This window comes from Hypomesus nipponensis, chromosome 20, assembly GCF_054491055.1.
Source record: "Hypomesus nipponensis isolate SF chromosome 20, ASM5449105v1, whole genome shotgun sequence".
Lineage (NCBI taxonomy): Eukaryota > Metazoa > Chordata > Actinopteri > Osmeriformes > Osmeridae > Hypomesus > Hypomesus nipponensis.
Genome location: NC_140380.1, coordinates 10,560,047 through 10,580,283, shown reverse-complemented (window position 1 = coordinate 10,580,283; position 20,237 = coordinate 10,560,047). Strand labels below are relative to the sequence as shown.

At 43.2% G+C, this 20,237-nt stretch overlaps 1 protein-coding gene across 1 annotated transcript in view; it reads right to left on the bottom strand.

Moving 5' to 3' along the window:
- opcml (opioid binding protein/cell adhesion molecule-like) overlaps positions 1–17,947 on the bottom strand; it is a 119,141-nt gene extending 101,194 nt beyond the window's left edge. The window contains exon 1 of the mRNA XM_084683794.1: positions 17,623–17,947. Coding sequence (XP_084539920.1) covers positions 17,623–17,683 — 61 coding nt within the window. The 5' untranslated portion in view covers positions 17,684–17,947. The remainder of the gene's footprint in view (positions 1–17,622) is intronic.
- Between the last annotated feature and the right edge of the window lie 2,290 nt (positions 17,948–20,237).

The window sequence follows — 20,237 nt, the reverse complement described above, 5'->3', positions numbered from 1 at the left end:
TTAGGCCTACGTGGCAAAGTGCTAACCCTAGCAGCTTAATGTAAGTCTCATAGCTAATGTAATATTGCACATATTTTCGTCCTATTTCCCCTAAAGAAATAAAGTTAGCATACTTAAAGAAACCTTACAGTATGTTCTAAATGGCATAAATGCTGCCAATTAATAATTGACGTAACAATTTAGCCTATTGTAAATGCAGTGGCCTATCCTATAGATTAAGGTAGGCTACTCGGAAGCATGTACACTGTCTGCTTCATTTTATTTTGATAGGCTAAGCATTCAGTAGCAAATAATAACAATATACCCACTATTTATTGATTAAAACTAAGCTACTTAAGCATAATAATGCACCTTAAATACAAACGTGAGCAAGGGCAGCAATCGCTATCGAATCAACAGACGTGCAATTTTGCTAGCAGGGGAAGAATAGAAACAACGGAAATCACCAGTTAACTTAATTTAAATTTGCAAGAACTATAGACTAATACAATAACAAGCTTAAATGAAATGACAACAAAGTTATACGACTACAGTTCTCAAGGACGCACACGCGCAATCTCAACTGCACTGTGAAGCGCGTCTGTGCTATTCTCCGACACGCGCTCTAACAATCACGACTGATAAGACGGCCTAAAATTTTGTACAGCTCTAATTCTGATACCATGGCGGCAGAAATTGAACTGTGGCGGGCCGCCACGGAAAAATCCACATAGGGGAAACACTGCGGGTACAGTACTCCCTATGGTAAATGATTAGGCTATAACATTGTAGTTTAAATTAAACAGTAACATTAATATTATTTATGTTCTGTAATGTACAAATTATATCTTTCCATAGGAAGATTGGGGTGGCAGTATTTTTTTGATCCGCCACTGCGCCAGCCTTAACACGTGCAGCCCAGCTGTCACCAGACTGTTCAGTAAATAATACCTGCTCCCCTGATTTAGCGGCGGCACAGCACGACCATCTGTGATGCCTTATGAGATTTCCACCAATAAAAGATTGACTCTGCGGTTCCGTGACTTCGCCGACGCAATATTTAATTGTGGATCGCAGTGTTCTTTCTTCTCAAGGGCTCTGGATTTGAGTTATGGCGTCAGAGCTGAGACATGCTACTGGGCTCAAGTTTCACGCATTCACCGTGAGATTCACTCATTTGAACCATGTTTCACGCAACACCTTGTATTTCTCACGCTGAGAAGTAAGGGATAACTCGGCCTATACATTAATGAACACACACACACAGTTACATTTTCAGGTATTGTGTCCAAAATGTGCCTTGTTTATTTCCATATCTACACGGTTGCAGAGCGTTGAAAACACACTGCATTATATTTACTGTATGTGACAGCTGCAGTAATGTGTACTATTGGGACATTTTTCCCTGAAAACATAAGTCTAGTGATGTAAGGGACAGCTCTAACACAATGCCCACTTATGTTGTGGTTCATTTTGAAATGGTGAGGTTCTGACATCACCAAGGAACCTACCGCCTGCAAATGTCTCTTCAGGTTTATGTAAAATGTAAACAGTAGATGTGGCAACCAAGATATGAGGTTACGGAACGTCGCTTTAATCTCTCCCGTCAGAAACCTAGTAGTCTAACCAAGACACTGCAACAGATCTGAATCAACAGTTTAACCTGTCTAAACATTCCTTCCGATTCCTCCACGATGATAGATGGTCGGGTTTGCTGGAGAGATTGCTGGTTGAACCCACCTCCATCCACACCCACGCCTCTTATAGTCTGTGTGTTCATGTGCCTCCTCCGCACAGCAGGTTGTGCTGCCTTCACCTGCGTGGAGGTCCTGGCTGAGGGTCTGGGAACCCAGGGCTGCTACACCCAGCGCGCTGGCCTGCTGTCTAATTAGTGGCTGTAATCTGGGTTCATGCTGGGCCCCTCTCAGAGGACATCAAGACCCCCCCTCTGGCTGCCCCCAGCCCAGCTGCCCCCAGCCCAGCTGCCCCCAGCCCAGCAGACACGAACACGGCGCCAGACCAAAATCTGCCAGGCCACAGTGGTTTGCTACATCCAATGCAAGTAGCTAATACATGTAATTCCACTTACTTTATCCAAAAAAGTATTGGCAATCGTATTACTTTCTGTTCACAAAGGTTTTTCATTACGTCAAGAGACTGCAGCATCTGCAGCTGGACAATGCCTGTCTACAAAGGGCCCAGGAGGGGGTCAAACTAATCTGATTACCGGATTACGGTCCATTGTGTCAATGACGAAAAGGCACATCTTGATATTAGCTGTAAATGGAACTTGAATTAACCAGGGTGTGAGGTAAGTGCTTGGTGAGAGGTATTTGAGAATGTAAAACATCTTGTTTTCGGGACAGACTCTTCCGGGGGAAAGGAGGGAGCTGAAGAAATGGGATTGTCAGAAGAAAGAAAAGTCTGACATCATTTTTTTAGTTGAGAGCAAAGAGGGTGGATGAATCAGTGCTGTTTCTCAAAGAAAGCAAAAACTTCCAGTAATGTTCAGAGACTGAACTGTTCTGTTTGTCAGGCTGTGTATGTCGTGTGACTCATGAACTTATTTACCACAGCAATGTTTTGCATTTCTAGTTTACGCTGTAAAGGTATGGATGGCCATGTAGACCAATTTAAACTTTAATTTTCGGGTAAAGTTCACAATTGAGTGCCCTAATTCTTTAGGTTGACTTGGGGAAAATATGATATAAATATTCATTGGATTGGGAAAACAGATCCTATTTACTGCTCCCACTTCAGAAATTTTTACTTTTATTTTAACAAGAATGTTCCCAGATATACATTTCCAACTGGCCATTAATTTCCATAAAGTCAGTTTTGGCTGTAGTTCTTCCACTTGCAAATGTATCCAGTCTGATATCTGTTACATAGTGTCTGACAGTGCTGATTCCCCCAGAGTCATTATGTAACCTGTTAAATTGGTTCACAGCCCCTTGAGTAATACACTACATCTCCCACTGGTACCTCGAGTAAAACCTCACTCACATCCATTGAGTCTACACACACACACACACACACACACACATGCTCACGACACACACACACACACGACATATGCACCCCTTCCCGTGACTCCCTCAGCATAAATCATCTTGAGATCTGGCTACGACTGCAGCATCAGACTCCCAGTGTGCAGACGGTGCACGGATGGTGCCTTTCTCCTATTCACATTCCCTGTGTGTGGCTCTGAGCCTTGCAGTAGCAGACACGGTTCACATCGAAAACCATTTCTACTGAGGCTCATCCAAAGACGATACAAATACACACTTACGCAATTACAACACGTTGAGGGTCTCTGGAGAATTGGACCAGTGTGGCGGTACAGCCACAAAACAGTCTGTTCTGTAAACCACATCAAAATCGTCCAAGCTTTTGCACGCTGCTACCCTGCTCTGCTGAAGGACACTGCATTTCGGAAGCATCTCGATCTTTATCAAGATGAGAGGGAGATATGCTACGCATGCCTCGTTTCAAGTTCCAAGTTTATTTGACGGTTGTATCAAGTAAGGGTATCTTAAAAATGGTTGGTCCTGCTTCTCTTGCTAGGAAACTATCTAAACCTAAAATAAACAAGCCATAAAACAACATGAGTTACTATTAGTGCAACAGGTACAGTCTATTCTAATAGCATACAGGGTATAACACAGAAAAAATGAATCATAACAAATCTGAGTCAGGAACAGTCAGATAGTTCTGTGGATGAAACGAGGTTGTGAATATTAACAAAGCCGTTCTCTTGGTGCTGTCGCTTTCCTGACCTGGCCACCCTGCCTCCATGTCCACTTCTGTGTCGCTTCGCTATTGACTTCCTTCAGCCGGAGTGCTCTCACACTTGACACTGAAAGTCAGGACTATTCACACCCTCGCACACCAAGGGCTGTGCTCTCTCTTGAGACACTGGTGGGGTGGCAGAAACTGCAGCAGTTTGTGACAAGGTCAGTCGGGTTTCGCATGACAGCCATTCCCAGGGACTGTGTATGCACGTGAACCGAGATGTCCTTGACAAAGCATATTGAGGTTGTAGCCGTCTTGAATAGTTCAATTATACTGGGTCCTAAAAATGATGTGTTGTCATAGTTTTTAGTAGAGCTCTGTAGGGAGGTTACTGAAGAGAATCTTATTTTGATGGCTGTGATTGTAATATACTTTTATGCTAGTGGCCATGGAACAAAATCAGCTTTTACTGACAAGGTTACAGTCAGCTCTGGCCGTTATGTGTCAAAATACACATGACATAAAAAGCTTCCAGATGCATCTCCGACTCCAGTTCGAGCACTTGGCCGTTTGCCACAGGTGCTGAGCACCTTAGCTACAAACGACGCTCTGCTGTGCTGAAGTTAAACATGATGAATCGATCTGTACCCCTGACATCATCTACAGGCCTGGTGCAGAGGTGACTTTAGGTTCCTATGTGAGCAGGGCCCCTTGACAAGGTCATCCAAGTTCACCCATGCTGAAGTTGTTATCCCTGCTGGATAATGCGGTAACATTTGACAGAGCCAGGGGGAAAAGGTATGTCATTACAGGATCAGACATCATTTTGGTCTTGACACGCTGGAGTGTTGTGACACAAATCCACAGAATTGACTGTCTCCTGACAGACAGACTGTGTTGGAGCACAGCTCCTGACAGACAGACTCTGTTAAAGCACAGCACCTGACAGGCAGACTCTGTTGGAGCACAGCTCCTGACAGGCAGACTGTGTTGGAGCACAGCTCCCGACAGACAAACTGTGTTGGAGCACAGCTCCTGACAGGCAGACTGTGTTGGAGCACAGCTCCTGACAGACAGACTCTGTTAAAGCACAGCACCTGACAGGCAGACTCTGTTGGAGCACAGCTCCTGACAGGCAGACTGTGTTGGAGCACAGCTCCCGACAGACAAACTGTGTTGGAGCACAGCTCCTGACAGGCAGACTGTGTTGGAGCACAGCTCCCGACAGACAAACTGTGTTGGAGCACAGCTCCTTACAGACAGACTGTGTTGGAGCACAGCACCTGACAGGCAGACTGTGTTGGAGCACAGCTCCTTACAGACAGACTGTGTTGGAGCACAGTTCCTGACAGACAGACTGTGTTGGAGCACTGCTCCTTACAGACAGACTGTGTTGGAGCACAGCTCCTGACAGGCAAACTGTGTTGGAGCACAGCTCCTGACAGACAGACTGTGTTGGAGCACAGCTCCTTACAGACAGACTGTGTTGGAGCACAGCTCCTGACAGACAGACTGTGTTGGAGCACAGCTCCTTACAGACAGACTGTGTTGGAGCACAGCTCCTGACAGACACTGTGTTAGAGCACAGCTCCTGACAGACAGACTCTGTTGGAGCACAGCTCCTGACAGACAGACTGTGTTGGAGCACAGCTCTTGACAGACAGGTTGCAGGACTGGCCCTGACAGACCCTTCTTCATTCTTCTGCACCTGACTCAGTCCATGCACACAGCTTTTACAGTTTCCCAGCCACTAACTCGTTTTAGAGTTTCATACTGAAAGTATGTAGGGCATTCAAGCACAAAATAGTTTCAAACTGAGGTATAGAACCCACGATAATTCATTGAAGAGCACGCAATGAAAGGCTTGATGTTGCGATGAATAGCGGGGGGTCTAGCTTATGAGGCTTGTTGGAAAGGCAGTAGAAGTCTGATGAAAATTTAGGATATTACTGATGTGCTTTTATGGCGTCCCTGCATATATAAATCGAAATATCAGATACATCTTCAGTCCGCTGGTGATATGTTATTCATTTTTTTTGTAGCAGCGCTCCCTTGACAACACAAGGAAATATTTCACAAAGTTATCTTGAGGTATCCCTTTCATGACTGCAAAATTCGCATTTCACATGTCGCAGATCTTTGTCGTCGCCCTTGACAACACAAACAAACTGAGCTGAAGCCATGCTGAAAAAACTCTACGTACAACAAAATGTAATCTTGTTTTTAGATTTTAAATCTAGTTTATGTAAACAACACATTGTTTTAAGAAATGCTACTATTGTCCTGCAATAGTAGCTAAATGTCTTTCTTTGAAGCATAATCAAACTCATAATTAATATTTATTCACTTAGATTTGATAGGGCATGTTTGCAGCGCATACCACGGTCGTTTTGATGATTCACGGTTACAGGATTAACCGTCGCTAACAGCTTTGCCATGACCAAGTCACAACACAGCTTCAGCACAGAGCAGCAGACTGTGTCATCTGAAGAGACACCAGGGACTCTAGGGAATGAGCATCTGACTGCATCCACAAGAATCCCTGGTTCAAGGATTGCACTCGTTATAGAATTCATCTGAATGTAATCTAGTTGCATAGTCATTTGGCTTGTTCCAGAAACCTTTCATACTCTGGGAAAAACATGTTTTACCCCAAAAGGAAGACAACATTAATAAATATATCAACATATCATTATACACACATGCCCATGGGCATTTCACGGCCTTGGAAGTCACTGTTGCAGTGCTTGTGAATGACAACGACAACGGAAAGAAGCCCTTCTGCAGTAGCTGTCCTACCCTGCCCATCCTCCCTTTAGGAGCGGAGGGACCCTCGATACAAACATCATCCCATCTCACATACGAGTGTCACGCTGGAACACGTGACTTTAAATATCACCCGTGAATGACAAGTCAGCAGCTGGACGCATTAGCCAGCAGTGTTCCTGAGGTGGTCAGGTTTACTTCATTCATGAAGGCCCCTGGTGACGTAAGGAATAGATTCAAACACACACACACACACAAAGCTGTTCACAAGTACAGTCCAAATATTCACAGGTGAGATTTAAAATAAATATATCAGGCGTGTTTGGAATGTGGCATTCTTATCGAAGGCTAGGGATAACCGTGGAACCGTTAAATTTAGGTATTTTCATTATAGCTGACATTTCAATCTACTTACAACATAGATGTCGACAGATGTTGAAAAAGGAATGCCTAACATCAGGAATTATTGCTCGGCCAGCCACAGTTACGATAACATGGTCTGTTACTTATTAGTGCTGTGTTCTGTCTTGAAATGTCTCTCTGTACCACTTCATATTTATGTATCACTGTAGTACAATATAAAGACCCGTCAGAAAAGATCGAATATTTTGTGCAATTTATAATACACAGTACCAGTAACTCTACGGCCATCTCCACTTAATTCTCCTGGAGACGATGAAAGTAGAAGGAAAGATAGTCGTTTCATTGTTCTAGAAGCAATGCATGATTTCCAAATACGTCATCTGCAGTATGCCATAGCAGGGCTGTGAACATTTACATGCAGTCTTTTTTTATATGAATAGTTGATATGATTTAACAGATCTTCATCCAAAATGAATAACATACAGTATTTTCCCTTGGAAGAGGACCGTTTATGGACAAGGATAGTTTCCCCAAGAATATGGTTGCTCGAGATGGGGGGGGTGGGAGAAAAATTAAAATCCACGTACTCCAATTTGGAAGTGCAATTTCTGAAGTGAGAGATTTGTGAACTCTGCATACAAATTGCCTCAGTGTAAACAGCTCAGATTGCATTCCGCCATACAATTTATGCACATTCTATATATGCACATTCTACATATGCACATTCTACATATGCACATTCTATATATGCACATTCTATGCACATTCTATATTATGCAGACATTCTAGTGAGCATGAAAAGTTTAGCAAAACTTCACCAGGAGTGTTCAGTTTTGACCTGTCTGAGTCAGGTCGCTCCTTGATACACTAAATCAAGGATCACTAAAAACTCCAACACACTGTACATTTTCCTTGTGCCGCACAAAAACACTTTGGCTCATATCCATAAACAAACATTGACGAATCGTAAAAGTCCAACTTCAGTCTGGCATTCATGGTCAGGCGGGCCCAACCACAAACACACAAAATCAGCTCACCCGAGCCCTAACCCTGCTCGACTTTGCCCAAGAGTCCTTGTTCTTTTTTTAGGCGCCGATGACATCACCACCCTGAAGGAGTGCAAGCTCCACCAATCAGAGAGCCTCGCTACGTAGAGCCCTGTCACAGCGTAGCCAGTGGTCGCACGGCAACAAATGCATCCTGACAGCTGAAAATAAAAGGACCGACTGAATGGGCTAAAATGGGATTCGCTCGTTTCTCTCGTCGTTAGGCAGCAAACTGACAACTTTCTTTGCAGCACGTTGATTATTGGTCCAAAAAATGACTTGGGTTTTGTAGATGAGGCAGGTTTATTCGTTTTTTTATAATTCAAATTAAGGTTGTGTTTTTACATGCTTTTAGATATCTGAGAAGATTGGTGCACTAGCCAGAAGTCTATCTATAAAGTGCAGTTGCAGCAATATGTAGAGTAGATGTTGTGTTCTCAGATGGCTTCCATGAATGACCTTGCACTGTGGGAGAGCTGAATGATACCCATGTGTAACATAAAGGATCGTGGGTCAGCAAAGAGGAGAGCCGTCTCGTTGTAGCAGACCAAGAAGTTGTTGTTTCATCAATAAATATTAAGAGTGAAAGAGACAGAGAGAGAGATACAGAGAGAGAGACAGAGAGAGAGAGAAAGAGAGAGAGAGAGAAAGAGATGGACAGAGTGAAAGACAGAGAGAGACAGTGGGATTCCAGACAGAGAAAAATAGACAGTTAGACAGAGAGAGAGACAGAGAGAGAGCCTTAATGGGCAGTGCTACCCTCTGAAGTGCCTCTCTGGACCCTCGGGGGAATATGGTAAAGAGCCACGTGGTAGAAACATGTACAGTGAGCATAATGAGGAATCCTTACGGTATACAAGCACACGCATCAATTCTGCTGGAAGCATAGATGTTTAGTAGTTCTCGTGTGTCAACACATCTTGACAGATGGTTTTAGTACGTGTTGTTGGGGGACCATAAACATGGTAAGTTTGTCAAGGTGGCTGATAACTTACAAACCATCCACAAGGGGCTTTTCAAAGATCCACTTCCGTCACTTTCGCTTCCACCCAAGAATACTTACCTGTTCTCTCACCCCATTTCACAATTTACACCTTGTGAGAAAAATAATAATCCTTTGAATTTCCCTCAAACTTGGTGAAGGTGATGTGAAATGAACTTTCTTTTCATCTCCTCATGCAGGTATCACACCTTGCCTGCGTTAGCAACACTGACCTTGCTGTCTGAGCAGACTGTTATTAACAACGACAACAAGGACTACAGTTGTCTTTGAAAAACGCAACAAAGGTGGACTACTCTTCATCATGTTAGTCGACTGTTAACCCCTCTTCCCTCTCCGAGTGATTGCCAGGCAGGCTTGACCATTTCTTCCTCTATGATTAACGTTGCACAAAAAACCTGCAAACTGACGACACACGTTCAGTTCCAACGGCAAACGCTCACTTCTGAAGTTGGCCTCGTTCCCGCTGTCCTTGAAGGCTGCTTTAAGGCAGCAGATGTCAAGATTGGATTTTGAACAAATAGCCTACTCCTGGCATAACGACAGTTATTTTAGCAGGAAGTCTTTTCTTATGAGCCTGCCTGCACCTGACCCAGGAGCAGACGGCACCTGGAGGACACCCTATCATTACAAACTGAACAGCCTAAAAGAGGAACTTAAAGGCTGCTTGTGGCACAACCACATTTGACCCGGTGAAGTACACAAACAAAAAACTTCCAATGAATGATTACGTTTTTAAAACTGTGCTCTTCATAATGTATGTATGTTTTTTTTCTTCGTATCTTTATCTGAGTAACTCGTTCATGATTGCTGTCCTCAGATGTTTTATGTTAAATTACTCTGCATATAGATTACAATCTCTGTGGATAGATTAAATGTTCTACAATACACAGCAGGTTCTGTTGCCTTGAAAACTTTAACTGCAAGATTCAAGAACATTATGATGAGCAAACACCATCTTACTGTGAAAACTAATGTAAAATATTTTGAAAATAATGTCTTCACTGTAAATAGACTACTCGTCAAAGAACTGCGAATACATACTTAATTCATTGTGCCAGTCTGTCTGTCTGTTTGTGAAATGAATTTGATTTCTGTGTGTGTGTGTGTGTGTGTGTGTGTGTCTTGGAGGAGTGCTTGAGGCCCTCTATCCTTCAGGCAGGGTGCTAACCTTGTATGCCCCTGCCATCTCTTCCACACATAGCCCGCTTGCTATAAATATAAAGCTACATGATTAAGCTTGCAAGTTGGATAGAATAGAGGGAAGGGAAATGTAATAAATCATTTAAGGTGTCACATAATAGACTTCTATAAACTATGATTCTGGTACCTGTTAAATATACTTCATACTTGCCCAGTAACAACTTTCTGGGTTGTTGGGAAAAACATAATTCTGAAACTGACAAAATCAGAAAGAAAATAATCTTTGAAATATGACTAAACAAGCCCACTACACACCCAATCCCCCTTTCACCCTCTACGGAGGTAAAACACATAATCCCAGAAGCTCTTTGGTCTGGAGAAAGCTTTGTAGCTCCTCCAAGACCACTTCAACCTCCCAGTGGCCTCTCAAAAATCCTTGTAGCTTTTGTACGGCCAACAACAACTTCCTAAAGTCCTTTGAAAAAAGCATCGTAGCTTCGTCTGGCTTCCAACCCTCCACCTTTAAACACTCTGCGGCTTCTCCTTGTCCACATCCACTTCCCGGTGTCCTCCGCTTCAGAGAGGTCGTCTGGAAGGGCGCATGGTGTGATGAGCATCATGCAGGCAGGCAGATGGGGCTGGCACTGGGCTAGTGTGTCTGGCAGCAGGGGTCTCCCTCCCCCCTCGGTTACCCTGCCTCAGGACCTCTCGAGGCTGGGTGGACAGCCGGGATGCAGATGCTTGCGAGTGGAAGGTGCTGTAACTGTGGGGCGCTGGAAACGCAGTGTGCAGACACTCTCGTTTGTGTCTCACAGCTTCGATTCGATAAGCGCTACACACGAGGGCTGGATGCTCCCAGGCAGAGTCCTCAACCGTGTTTCCATGCTAGTGCACACATGCACGAACACACACACTTACCCTCCTCACACACACACACACACACTTCCCCACACACACACCCACGTGTTCTAATAGAACGCATCTGCAGGCAAAAACAGTAAATCTGTGAGAGAGTTGACTCGGTGAGTAGCTTTGTTGAGGACACAGCTCACTTGGGGCTAAGTCAAACAAACATCAGCTTCGCTTCAAGTCAAACCGAGCCGTTTCTCTGAAGGGATTCAAACAATCTGTTCACTCTCATCATAGCCCTTGTAAGAGCCAATTCAACGTTTGTGTAAAATTGCCTGTTATTTTTGTTTCTTAATAATTACAGGTTTACAGTGTGATTAGTATTTGTTTCCTGGATATGTACAAGGTGTATATTCTTTTATTTATTCCATTTATTTTGTACTAGTAAATGTTTTGTAGGCATGCGGCGCGCCTGCGCAGTTCTGCCTGGCTACGCTCACAGGGAAATGGTAGTTAGAAAGGCCATGAGGATGTAAGGTAATGGAGGCAAGCAGCATGCAAAAAGAAATATTTATTTTACCGTTTTGAAAGCACTAAAAAGATGTAAGTTTTTTGCATATACGTTTTTGGGGCAATAAAACTTGTACTCTACGTTTTTCTAAGATTTCTGGTTTAGTGTTTTTTCTACGCGTACGATTCTTTTCTTTTGCACCTCCAAGGAATGCCAGTTTGGACTTTGCTCCTATAGCCCTCGTTTATGCAACGTCAGATCAGTGCGAATAACCCCGTGTTGTAATGTAATTACCCCACTTCCTACTAAAGTACTTTGAGATTGCACTAGCAATATTATTCTGAGACAAGGGAGGCTATGCCAGCTACTAATAAGATAAGTAAGGATGTAGCAGGGAGAAAATAAGTGAAAAAAACACTTAGCTTAAAATTAACAGTGTCCTAAAATTAACAGTGTCCTTAAGTCAGACAAAATACCTACGGAAAGATATCAAATTTTAGTTAGAAATCTCAACGTAAAACTGTCTTGTTGTTTGGTGTACTGGAATAAAAACTATGAAATACTGCATTTAATATACTGGCTGTCTGGAGTGTAGATAGCAAAACATCTCCAGTCAAGTCTCCAGCTAAAAAAAGCTGGTACACAAGAAAACGTTTAAATTGATTTGAAACAGAGTTGCTATCTATAATAAGCAAAAAATGCTTTATTAAATCCATATCTTATTCTACTGCTCCCTTGATAGTTAGAGCAGGGTTCTCTAATCCCGCTAATGCAAAAGCCCTGTAGGTTTTTGGCTCCGATGCCAGTTTGTACCAAACTCAGTTTATGTTCTCTGCCAGCTGATTATAAAACTTCTCAGTTGGGGCAGAGGCCCACTGACGGTGCATCTTTGAAAACAGAGTTGAAAAATCCTAACTTACTGCAACAAAAATATTCATTAAAACTTAGTGTTGTTTGCCCAAGCTACTTATGCATTCCCTTTTTGTATTTCCCAACGAGCTGATGACATAACCATATCATCAACGTTAACCATCTCTCAGCTGGGTGTGAGTGTGAGAGAGAGTGCGTGACAGAGTTTTTGTAGACAAGAGTTTGAAGTGCGAGTCGAGTCAAGAAAAAAGACATATCACAAGGAAGAGGCTGCAATCCTCCAGAGCACAGAGTAAACGCTTCACAGCACCTTGAACATCTAATTCATTAAGGAGCCAGTGATGGCTGCAGCTCACAGTGACCTGCTAAGATGGGCTTCTGGCCTGTCAGACTATGTGGAAGTCACTGATGGGACGTTGGGCAGTTGATTCCACACAGTTGAATCATCCTCAATAAAGAAATCCAGAAAATAAAAAGCTCTGTTCCGCAAATGTTGACCTCTTGCCAAGAAGTTCTTCTGCAGGTTATTAACAGCATCATCTGTACGTTCGCAAGACCCCCTCTTTGAGGCAGGAGACAATTGGCTCTTGCCGTTAGCGGACAATAAGACGACATGTAATCCTATGGGGATGACCAATCACACAAGCCAGCCGTCTTCATCAGTTAGGCAGCCTAAGATGGTCCTCTCAGTCTGGAGGTAATTCTTAGTCCATTGAGTCAAATTATAGATATTCAACCTCCTACCAGTTAGAAAGCATCCTATAGTCTAGAGAAAAGTGATAGACGTCGAAGGTGATCCTATAAGCATGGAATACAGGGGAGTGGCACTACGCAAATACTGTAGGATTTATACTATATTTGAGGACAGGCCACCCATGCCACCTTTCAATTCCAAAACAGCACATCGGGATGTATGTTATGATGTGTGATGTCCATGTTAGCCGTTGTGTACAATTCCAGCTATTTCCTGTAGCGGTGTACTAGTGACATTTTATGTTTCAAAGGAATTTCATTTGGAATAATGAGACCATATAACGCTAAATCATTATTTACTTGAATTGGGAGAAGGCGTTAGACAGATCGTATCAACAATAACAAAAAAATAATAAAAGGATGCATGCTTGTAATCAAAAGCTAATAAGGCAAAGCCTTGTTGTCAAAACAGATTGGATTTGCTGATCATCCTAATCCATCACAGCGAGTCTTTTGGATCAATGAGCATATTCTCCAGTGAGAAGACTTGGTACTTCATTTTGATTAATGGCCACATCAATTTAAGATTACAGAGATATATGGTTTAACGGGGGAGGGGGGGGGGGGCTAAAATTATCTTTGGGGTAAGTTTGACAACTACTGTAATTCACTGGATAATCAGATTTGGACATCCATAGCCTATTGAAACATATAGTGCATCAAGGACTTGGGATGGAGAAGTTATAAGTTAATTTGTGGGAAAAGTTGCACTCTCTACTTTTCAGGAAGTTGCCAAGTTTACAGAATGGGCTATATTGTAGAGAAACAGAGGCTTTGGGCTACTGTCTAAACATTTTGGTCACGTGACTAAGCGGTAAGCCCTATTGGCAAAATGTAATGTACCATACAAATACGGAGTTGCCTAGCTTTCAAAACTACTACTCAATGACAACTTGAAATGTTAGGCTACTCAATTCTGTCCAATTCCACGTGGTGCTTTTTAATGGACAACCCATCAGCGCGTAATACAATGAAGATGGAAACAGGTGCTTATTTCAGCTAAATGAATCTGTCTAAACTGCTGATGAACAAACATGCACAGGGGAGATCCTTACTGTGGCCTCCTCAAAGACTTCATTAGATCTTTTTTTTTGTTGTTGGTGTATTTGAGATGCAGTTATTTCAAGGCTCATTATGTTACAAATAGCTGAGAGAGCAAAACATTGTTCTGCAGTTGCACAGAGCTGTCAAACATAATGAATTATGTGGAGAGTACTCAACTGATGCAAAAGGCTTTGGGAGCACCAGGACTCTCTGACGCTTATGCCCCCAGTACCAACCCAAAACATTTTTTTGTCATAGAAAATTAGTGGTAAATTGCCCGTCCATACGTTTGCGTCGACAGTAAGCGTCAGACTTACAGGATGCATTAAAAATAACAAATGGTGAAGCCAGGTTAATGATTTTACTTAATTTGGCCCCTCGTGTTAAATTATGGATTCTAAAACTGACGAATGTGGATTCTGCTGGAACTCGATATTCCGTCTGATCTTGACAGAGGTGAACGAGGTGTCCCGCCTGAGGGCTGTCAAACGGCAGTCTTCCCAGCCAACACAGCCTCTCCAGGGCATGGCTACGGAGGCAGAATGCAGATTGCTGTAGCAACGTAGCCACTACGCGCTATTTCATGACTTGTACAGCTGTACATCAAGGTGCCGTGACAAGATCCTTCATTTGGGTTAGCCCAAATGAAGCATGACTTGGGAGGGGGGGGGGGGGGAGTCTGGCTCATAAAAATGTCTCTTCCATCATCTGACCAGATGTCTCAAGTCTCTGACAACTCGGCTGTCAATGTAACCATCTCAGTCATCGCTCTACCAGTCCGGCTGTTCATGGACCTAACTGCATCAAAAATCGTTATCTCTTTTTCACCCCCAAGGTCTACCAGACCAGTGCTACAGCTAACCAGCACCACACAGCTGACACGGCTGTACTTCAGTGTTTTGACCTTTGACCTTGTGTGGATGGAGCATACAGTTCATGACTCAGTGTTTTGACCTTTGACCTTGTGTGGATGGAGCATACAGTTCATGACTCAGTGTTTTGACCTTGTGTGGATGGAGCATACAGTTCATGACAGCCAGTAAGGACTTGATCACAGTGCTGGGCTTCAGCGTTGTCATTAGCAACGACACGGACCACCAGTAGTTATAACCTCAGGGTCACCCTGAGGTGTGTGTGTGTGTGTGTGAAGATCAGCTGATCTGAGGGCTTTATCTGTCATTGAGGAGTCTTATGACGTGACTACACAGTTGGGTGTGAGTATGGTCAGTATTTAGACACTTTTTTCATTCCCAATGTGGGTTGAATACAAATGATTCGAACATATTAAATATGTGGGCGAAAGCTTGATAGAAATATACATTTTGGATGGGATAGTGTGAAATGTTAACATACTGTAATGCTAGAAAGATAATCTGAAGAGATGTGTCACACATCAAAGGGCACAAAACAACAAATGAAAATAGCGTCAGGAGAGAGAGAGAGGGGGGAGAGAGAGAGAGGGGGGGGAGAGAAAGGGGGGGGGAGAGAGAGGGAGAGAGAGAGGGGGAGAGAGAGAGGGAGATAGAGAGGGAGAGAGAGAAGGGAGAGAGGGGGAAGCGAGGGGGGGGAGATAGAGAGAGAGAGAGAGAGAGAGGGGGGGAGAGAGAGAGGGAGAGGGAGAGAGAGAGACAGAGAGAGAGACAGAGAGAGAGACAGAGAGAGAGAGAGGAGAGAGAGAGAGACTTCACTAGTAGCAGCTCATCATGATGGCTGATATTATTTATGGATGATTTGATGAACTTGGACAAGGACTCGACCTGCTGTAGGCTGTGACACAAAACCCACAGAGAGGCCAGTTGAGCAGCTCACAGAGTCTGTGGTTGTTTTCACAGAGTGACCGTGAACACGCCAACGCAACCGCACACTGAACACAACCTCAGTCGCCGGGCTAATGAACGACTCACATCAGTGGATTGAATTGAGATCCGTTTCTAATTGCTCAGTGGCTGCAGCATAGAAAAAGTAGGTGTGCTGTTTGTGTGTTGTACTAGGGCTGAAATGTTACTCTAACAATATTTGACTTGGTTTCATGCATGACAAATTACGCATTTTGATTCAACAACATCCTACCAAGAAAAAGCGTGGCTAGCTGAACGGGCAGAAACTCGGACTGCGGGTGCAATTCCCCCCAGGCCCCTGTGATGTCATCGGTGACCAGATGGGCACGCTTGCTAAAGCTGTACTGAGAGTGACCTCACAGCGACACTGTCTAAAGTGGTGCCCATCGCACGCCACCTGCATGGCGAACAACTTCAGTTCCACCGGAAGCCTGACCTTGTGTTATAGTTGCTAATAAGGGTCGCGCGACTGCCCCCTGGTTTATACTGGGATTGCTAGCGCTGATTGACTGTCGTTGCTAAATACTGTGGATGCACTGTAGGGAGGTCTAAATATTACATGGTTTCTCCATGAATAAAGGAAAACTGTTGATTTGCATTTAATGAGTGAGTGAGTAGTTAGTGTAACTACTTGTACTTTAATGCATTCAACTTTAAACCAATGTGAATATCCTGAAAAAGAGCTGGCACAATTTATTAACCTTTCAAAGTAGCAGGTATGGACAGAGGAAAGAGGAAATTAACTCCAATCATCCATCTACAGGATTGAGGCTTTTGTTGGAAATGTACCTGATTCTGTTTCAAGATCAATAATTAGTTTTACCCTCATGTACCTTAAGGCAAAACTGGGAGTTCGATTAGACCGGTGATGGAGCTGTGCTGTTTAAATGGGAACCCTGAGCACACATCTCCTGGCAACATCAATTATAAAACACAGAATCTTTCCTATGCCTTGATTGATATATCCAAGTCCTTCATGAACGCAGTAAAAATCTCAGGCTCAAATGGACACAAGTAGTCTAAGTCTTGAAGCCAGCACCTGGACAGGGCTACTGCCCCTGAGTACAGCTACAATCGACAACTTCACGAACATATCAGAATAATCGATGTTAATTCAAGCCAATGTGATTTAAAATAACCTACGAGGTTGACAGTTTACAATTGAACTGACATGTTCAAACGTAAACATTACAATACCGATTTAACCGACACGATTCAACTTGATCATTATAACAATTGAACTGATATGCTTCAAAATAAATCTAACAATCTAAATGACAAGCTCCAAATTAAACCTTATATCAGCAAACCCAGCATATCAGGACAGACCGATGTAACTTCCCCCTCCCTCCAATGTTCAGTCAACCTCTCAGACAAGTCCCTAACAGTGTGCAGTCCCTGTTGCTCTGTCAGACTCCGTCTGCCTCAAAAACACTGGAAGCAAGTTGTCCTTCTTTACATCGGGGACTCACTCGTTAAAGACCAACATGTCAGAATCCATAATGCCCGGACCAACTTTTCTATGAGGTGCCTAACCAAGTCCAGCCGTTCCCCTCGGTGGAACGGGCAGAGAGGGGATGGAGGGAGGTTAGAGATAAACGACAAGGATGGAAAAGCAAAGCACAGCGCACGTTGCTCTGTCCAGACTCTGGCTGTGATGTGTGCTCTACTTTGCAGCATCAGCAGTAATGAGGAGGAGGAGGAAGAGGGGGCAGGGGGGCTTACCTGGGAACAGAAGCAGGGCAAAGACCCACGACAGGATAAGAAAACACACAGGATTGTACATTCTTCCGACTGTGGTTGTTGATGCTCAGACCGATAAGGATGAGTACTTCTTTATCCTCTGATTATGTCTTTCGGAAAATAACATACAAAAATAAAACTCTTAACGCAGGGTATTGTTTTAAATTTCTTTCTTCTTTTTTTTTCCTTCTCTCTTTTCTAAATGCTGCTCTACCCCGTTCTCCGGAATCCTGTTTTTCGCTGAAGGTTATTTAAATCCAGTGCAAGTTGAGGCTGTATGCAACGCGAGTCCTCATTCAGTATTCTGTCTCCCTCTCATGCTGTCTCTCACACAGGCTCCGAGAATGCTGTGAACTGGGAGAGAGAGAGAGAGGGAGGGAGGGAGGGAGAGAGGGAGGGAGGGAGAGTGGGAGGGAGGACCCTCCTTGTCCTTGTTCCCATTGGCGGAGGCTGCCGACTATTGGTCAAGAATTCTGTTCAGTGTGCGAGCGTGTGTGTGTGTGGTGGGGGGTATTGTATTGTGTGCAGGGCTACTTCAGAATACATTCCAGAATGGAATTTTGGTTGTGCCTTTTAATGAGCAGACTCGAGAACATGGAGCAGTAAGTCACTGTCTCCAGAAACACATTGGTAATTTGACAATGCTGACAGATTATTCAGTTGAACAGTAGCAGATGAGAGCGCCACTGGTGAATAAGATGTTTGGCTCAATGGATAAATTACAAGGTGACATTGAAGTCCCATCCACTGTTCTACTGTGTTGTCTTGAAACGGTTCAGTCTTCACTGGCCCCTTCAAACCAACATGATATGAGTGATGTCGAAACGACCATAAAATCCTTACATTAGATTTCTGAAAGCTTGGGAACATTATGAGAACGTTATCCAATGAGTCGTTTTGAGATAATTGAGTGAGCGACCTTGAAATAAAAAAAGGTTACAATGTATTTAAATCCAGCGATATACAGTCATCTTTGAGATGCAATCCTTTTATTACACTTCTGTGAGAATGGTAAATGAGTCTAAATGTGTTTTTAGATGTTACTCAAGTCTAAAAAAATCGCTCATGTTGGATGTGTTGTGGATTGGTACAAGAGTGTAAATTTAACAGACAGTACATTTAGCTGCTCAGCAAAATGTCACAAAAACAGATAGCTTTTTGTTTAGGCTAGGTTGGGCCAAAGTGAAAAGTCACTCTATAAAACTTTTGTTCTATTCATCCAGATCTATCACCTTTGTATCTGCCTTATATCTCACTATATAACATCAATAATCAAACTTTAAAATTAAACACCGTGACTTTTTGTACATGGAAACTGAATGCTTAACTGTAGACATGGAAACCAAGGTTAGGTAAAGTTGAATAGAAGGTGAACAAAAAGGTAGAACTATTATGTTGTGGTTTTTACTGAGCCAACTCTTGATCACAAGAATAATGGTTTGTCCACCTTCCCATCTTGTCCAAACCGTGTCTGTCACTTTTACAATATTCTGCGTATTTGCACGTCTACACTAACTGTGACAGTCCTGTTACTGATCAAGTCTGGTCCAAACAATCTTTAAAAAAAGATAGCGTCTTTTCGTTTCATAGTCACATTGTAAAAATATGTAAATTATGTACAGTGACAGATTCAATCAGCATTTTGAACAATAAAAAGAGGTGGAAGGGAAAACACTTGGATGATTTAGGCTGGAGCTTCTACGTTAGCATAGCTAGCCAGTCCTAAAACAGGAAGGGATCGTTGTGTTCACCAACACGTTATGCTCTTCGGAGACTGCGTTTTAGGCGTTGAGATCAGTTATTCATGAGGGCTGCAGAACACTCAGGACCCGTCACAGCGATGAAGATTCGAAGCGGCAGGTTCCACGAGGTGCAGAACTCAAATAACTTTCTGACTTTAATCCCTGAAGGTTTATCTTGTATTGCATCTTTGGTGTGTACACTGAAGGATGTAGAGGCCAGGCCTCTCTAATTCCGGTCCTCGAGGGCCGCTGTCCTGCATGTTTTAGCTGTTTCCTTGCTCCAGCACACCAAATTTAAATGAATGGTCATTACTCGGGTTCCACAGAGCTTGATAAAGACCCATTCATTTGAAACGGGTGTGCTGGAGCAGGGAAACATCTAAAACATGCAGGACAGCGGCCCTCGAGGACCGGAATTGGAGAACCCTGATGTAGGCCATGGTCTATATCTAGCAACCAAAAGGTCACTGTTGAATGTTTGAGAACGTTTTACGGGAGACGAATACTTGTAAATGCATTATTCACCTGTTCAGAGCATCTTCTTTTTGAGATTGTGGATGCTTGGTAATGGATGAACAAGGGTTTAAATCACAGTATAGGAACTGTTGACAAGTCATAAAACAATCTGGAGGATTTCAACCTCCTTCGCATTTGCTACAACTATATCATTGCAGTTCTTCTGTGAGAAAATATTTGAAAACAGTAATTAACGCAACAAAACAACCAAAGCTGTTATGAACACTTATAAAAAATCACACTCCTTCTGGCATTTTGTAAACGTTTAACCTAATTATAAATCCTTCGAATAAAATCATTAAAGCAACATAACAACATCTGTGCGTTTGGTATAATGTG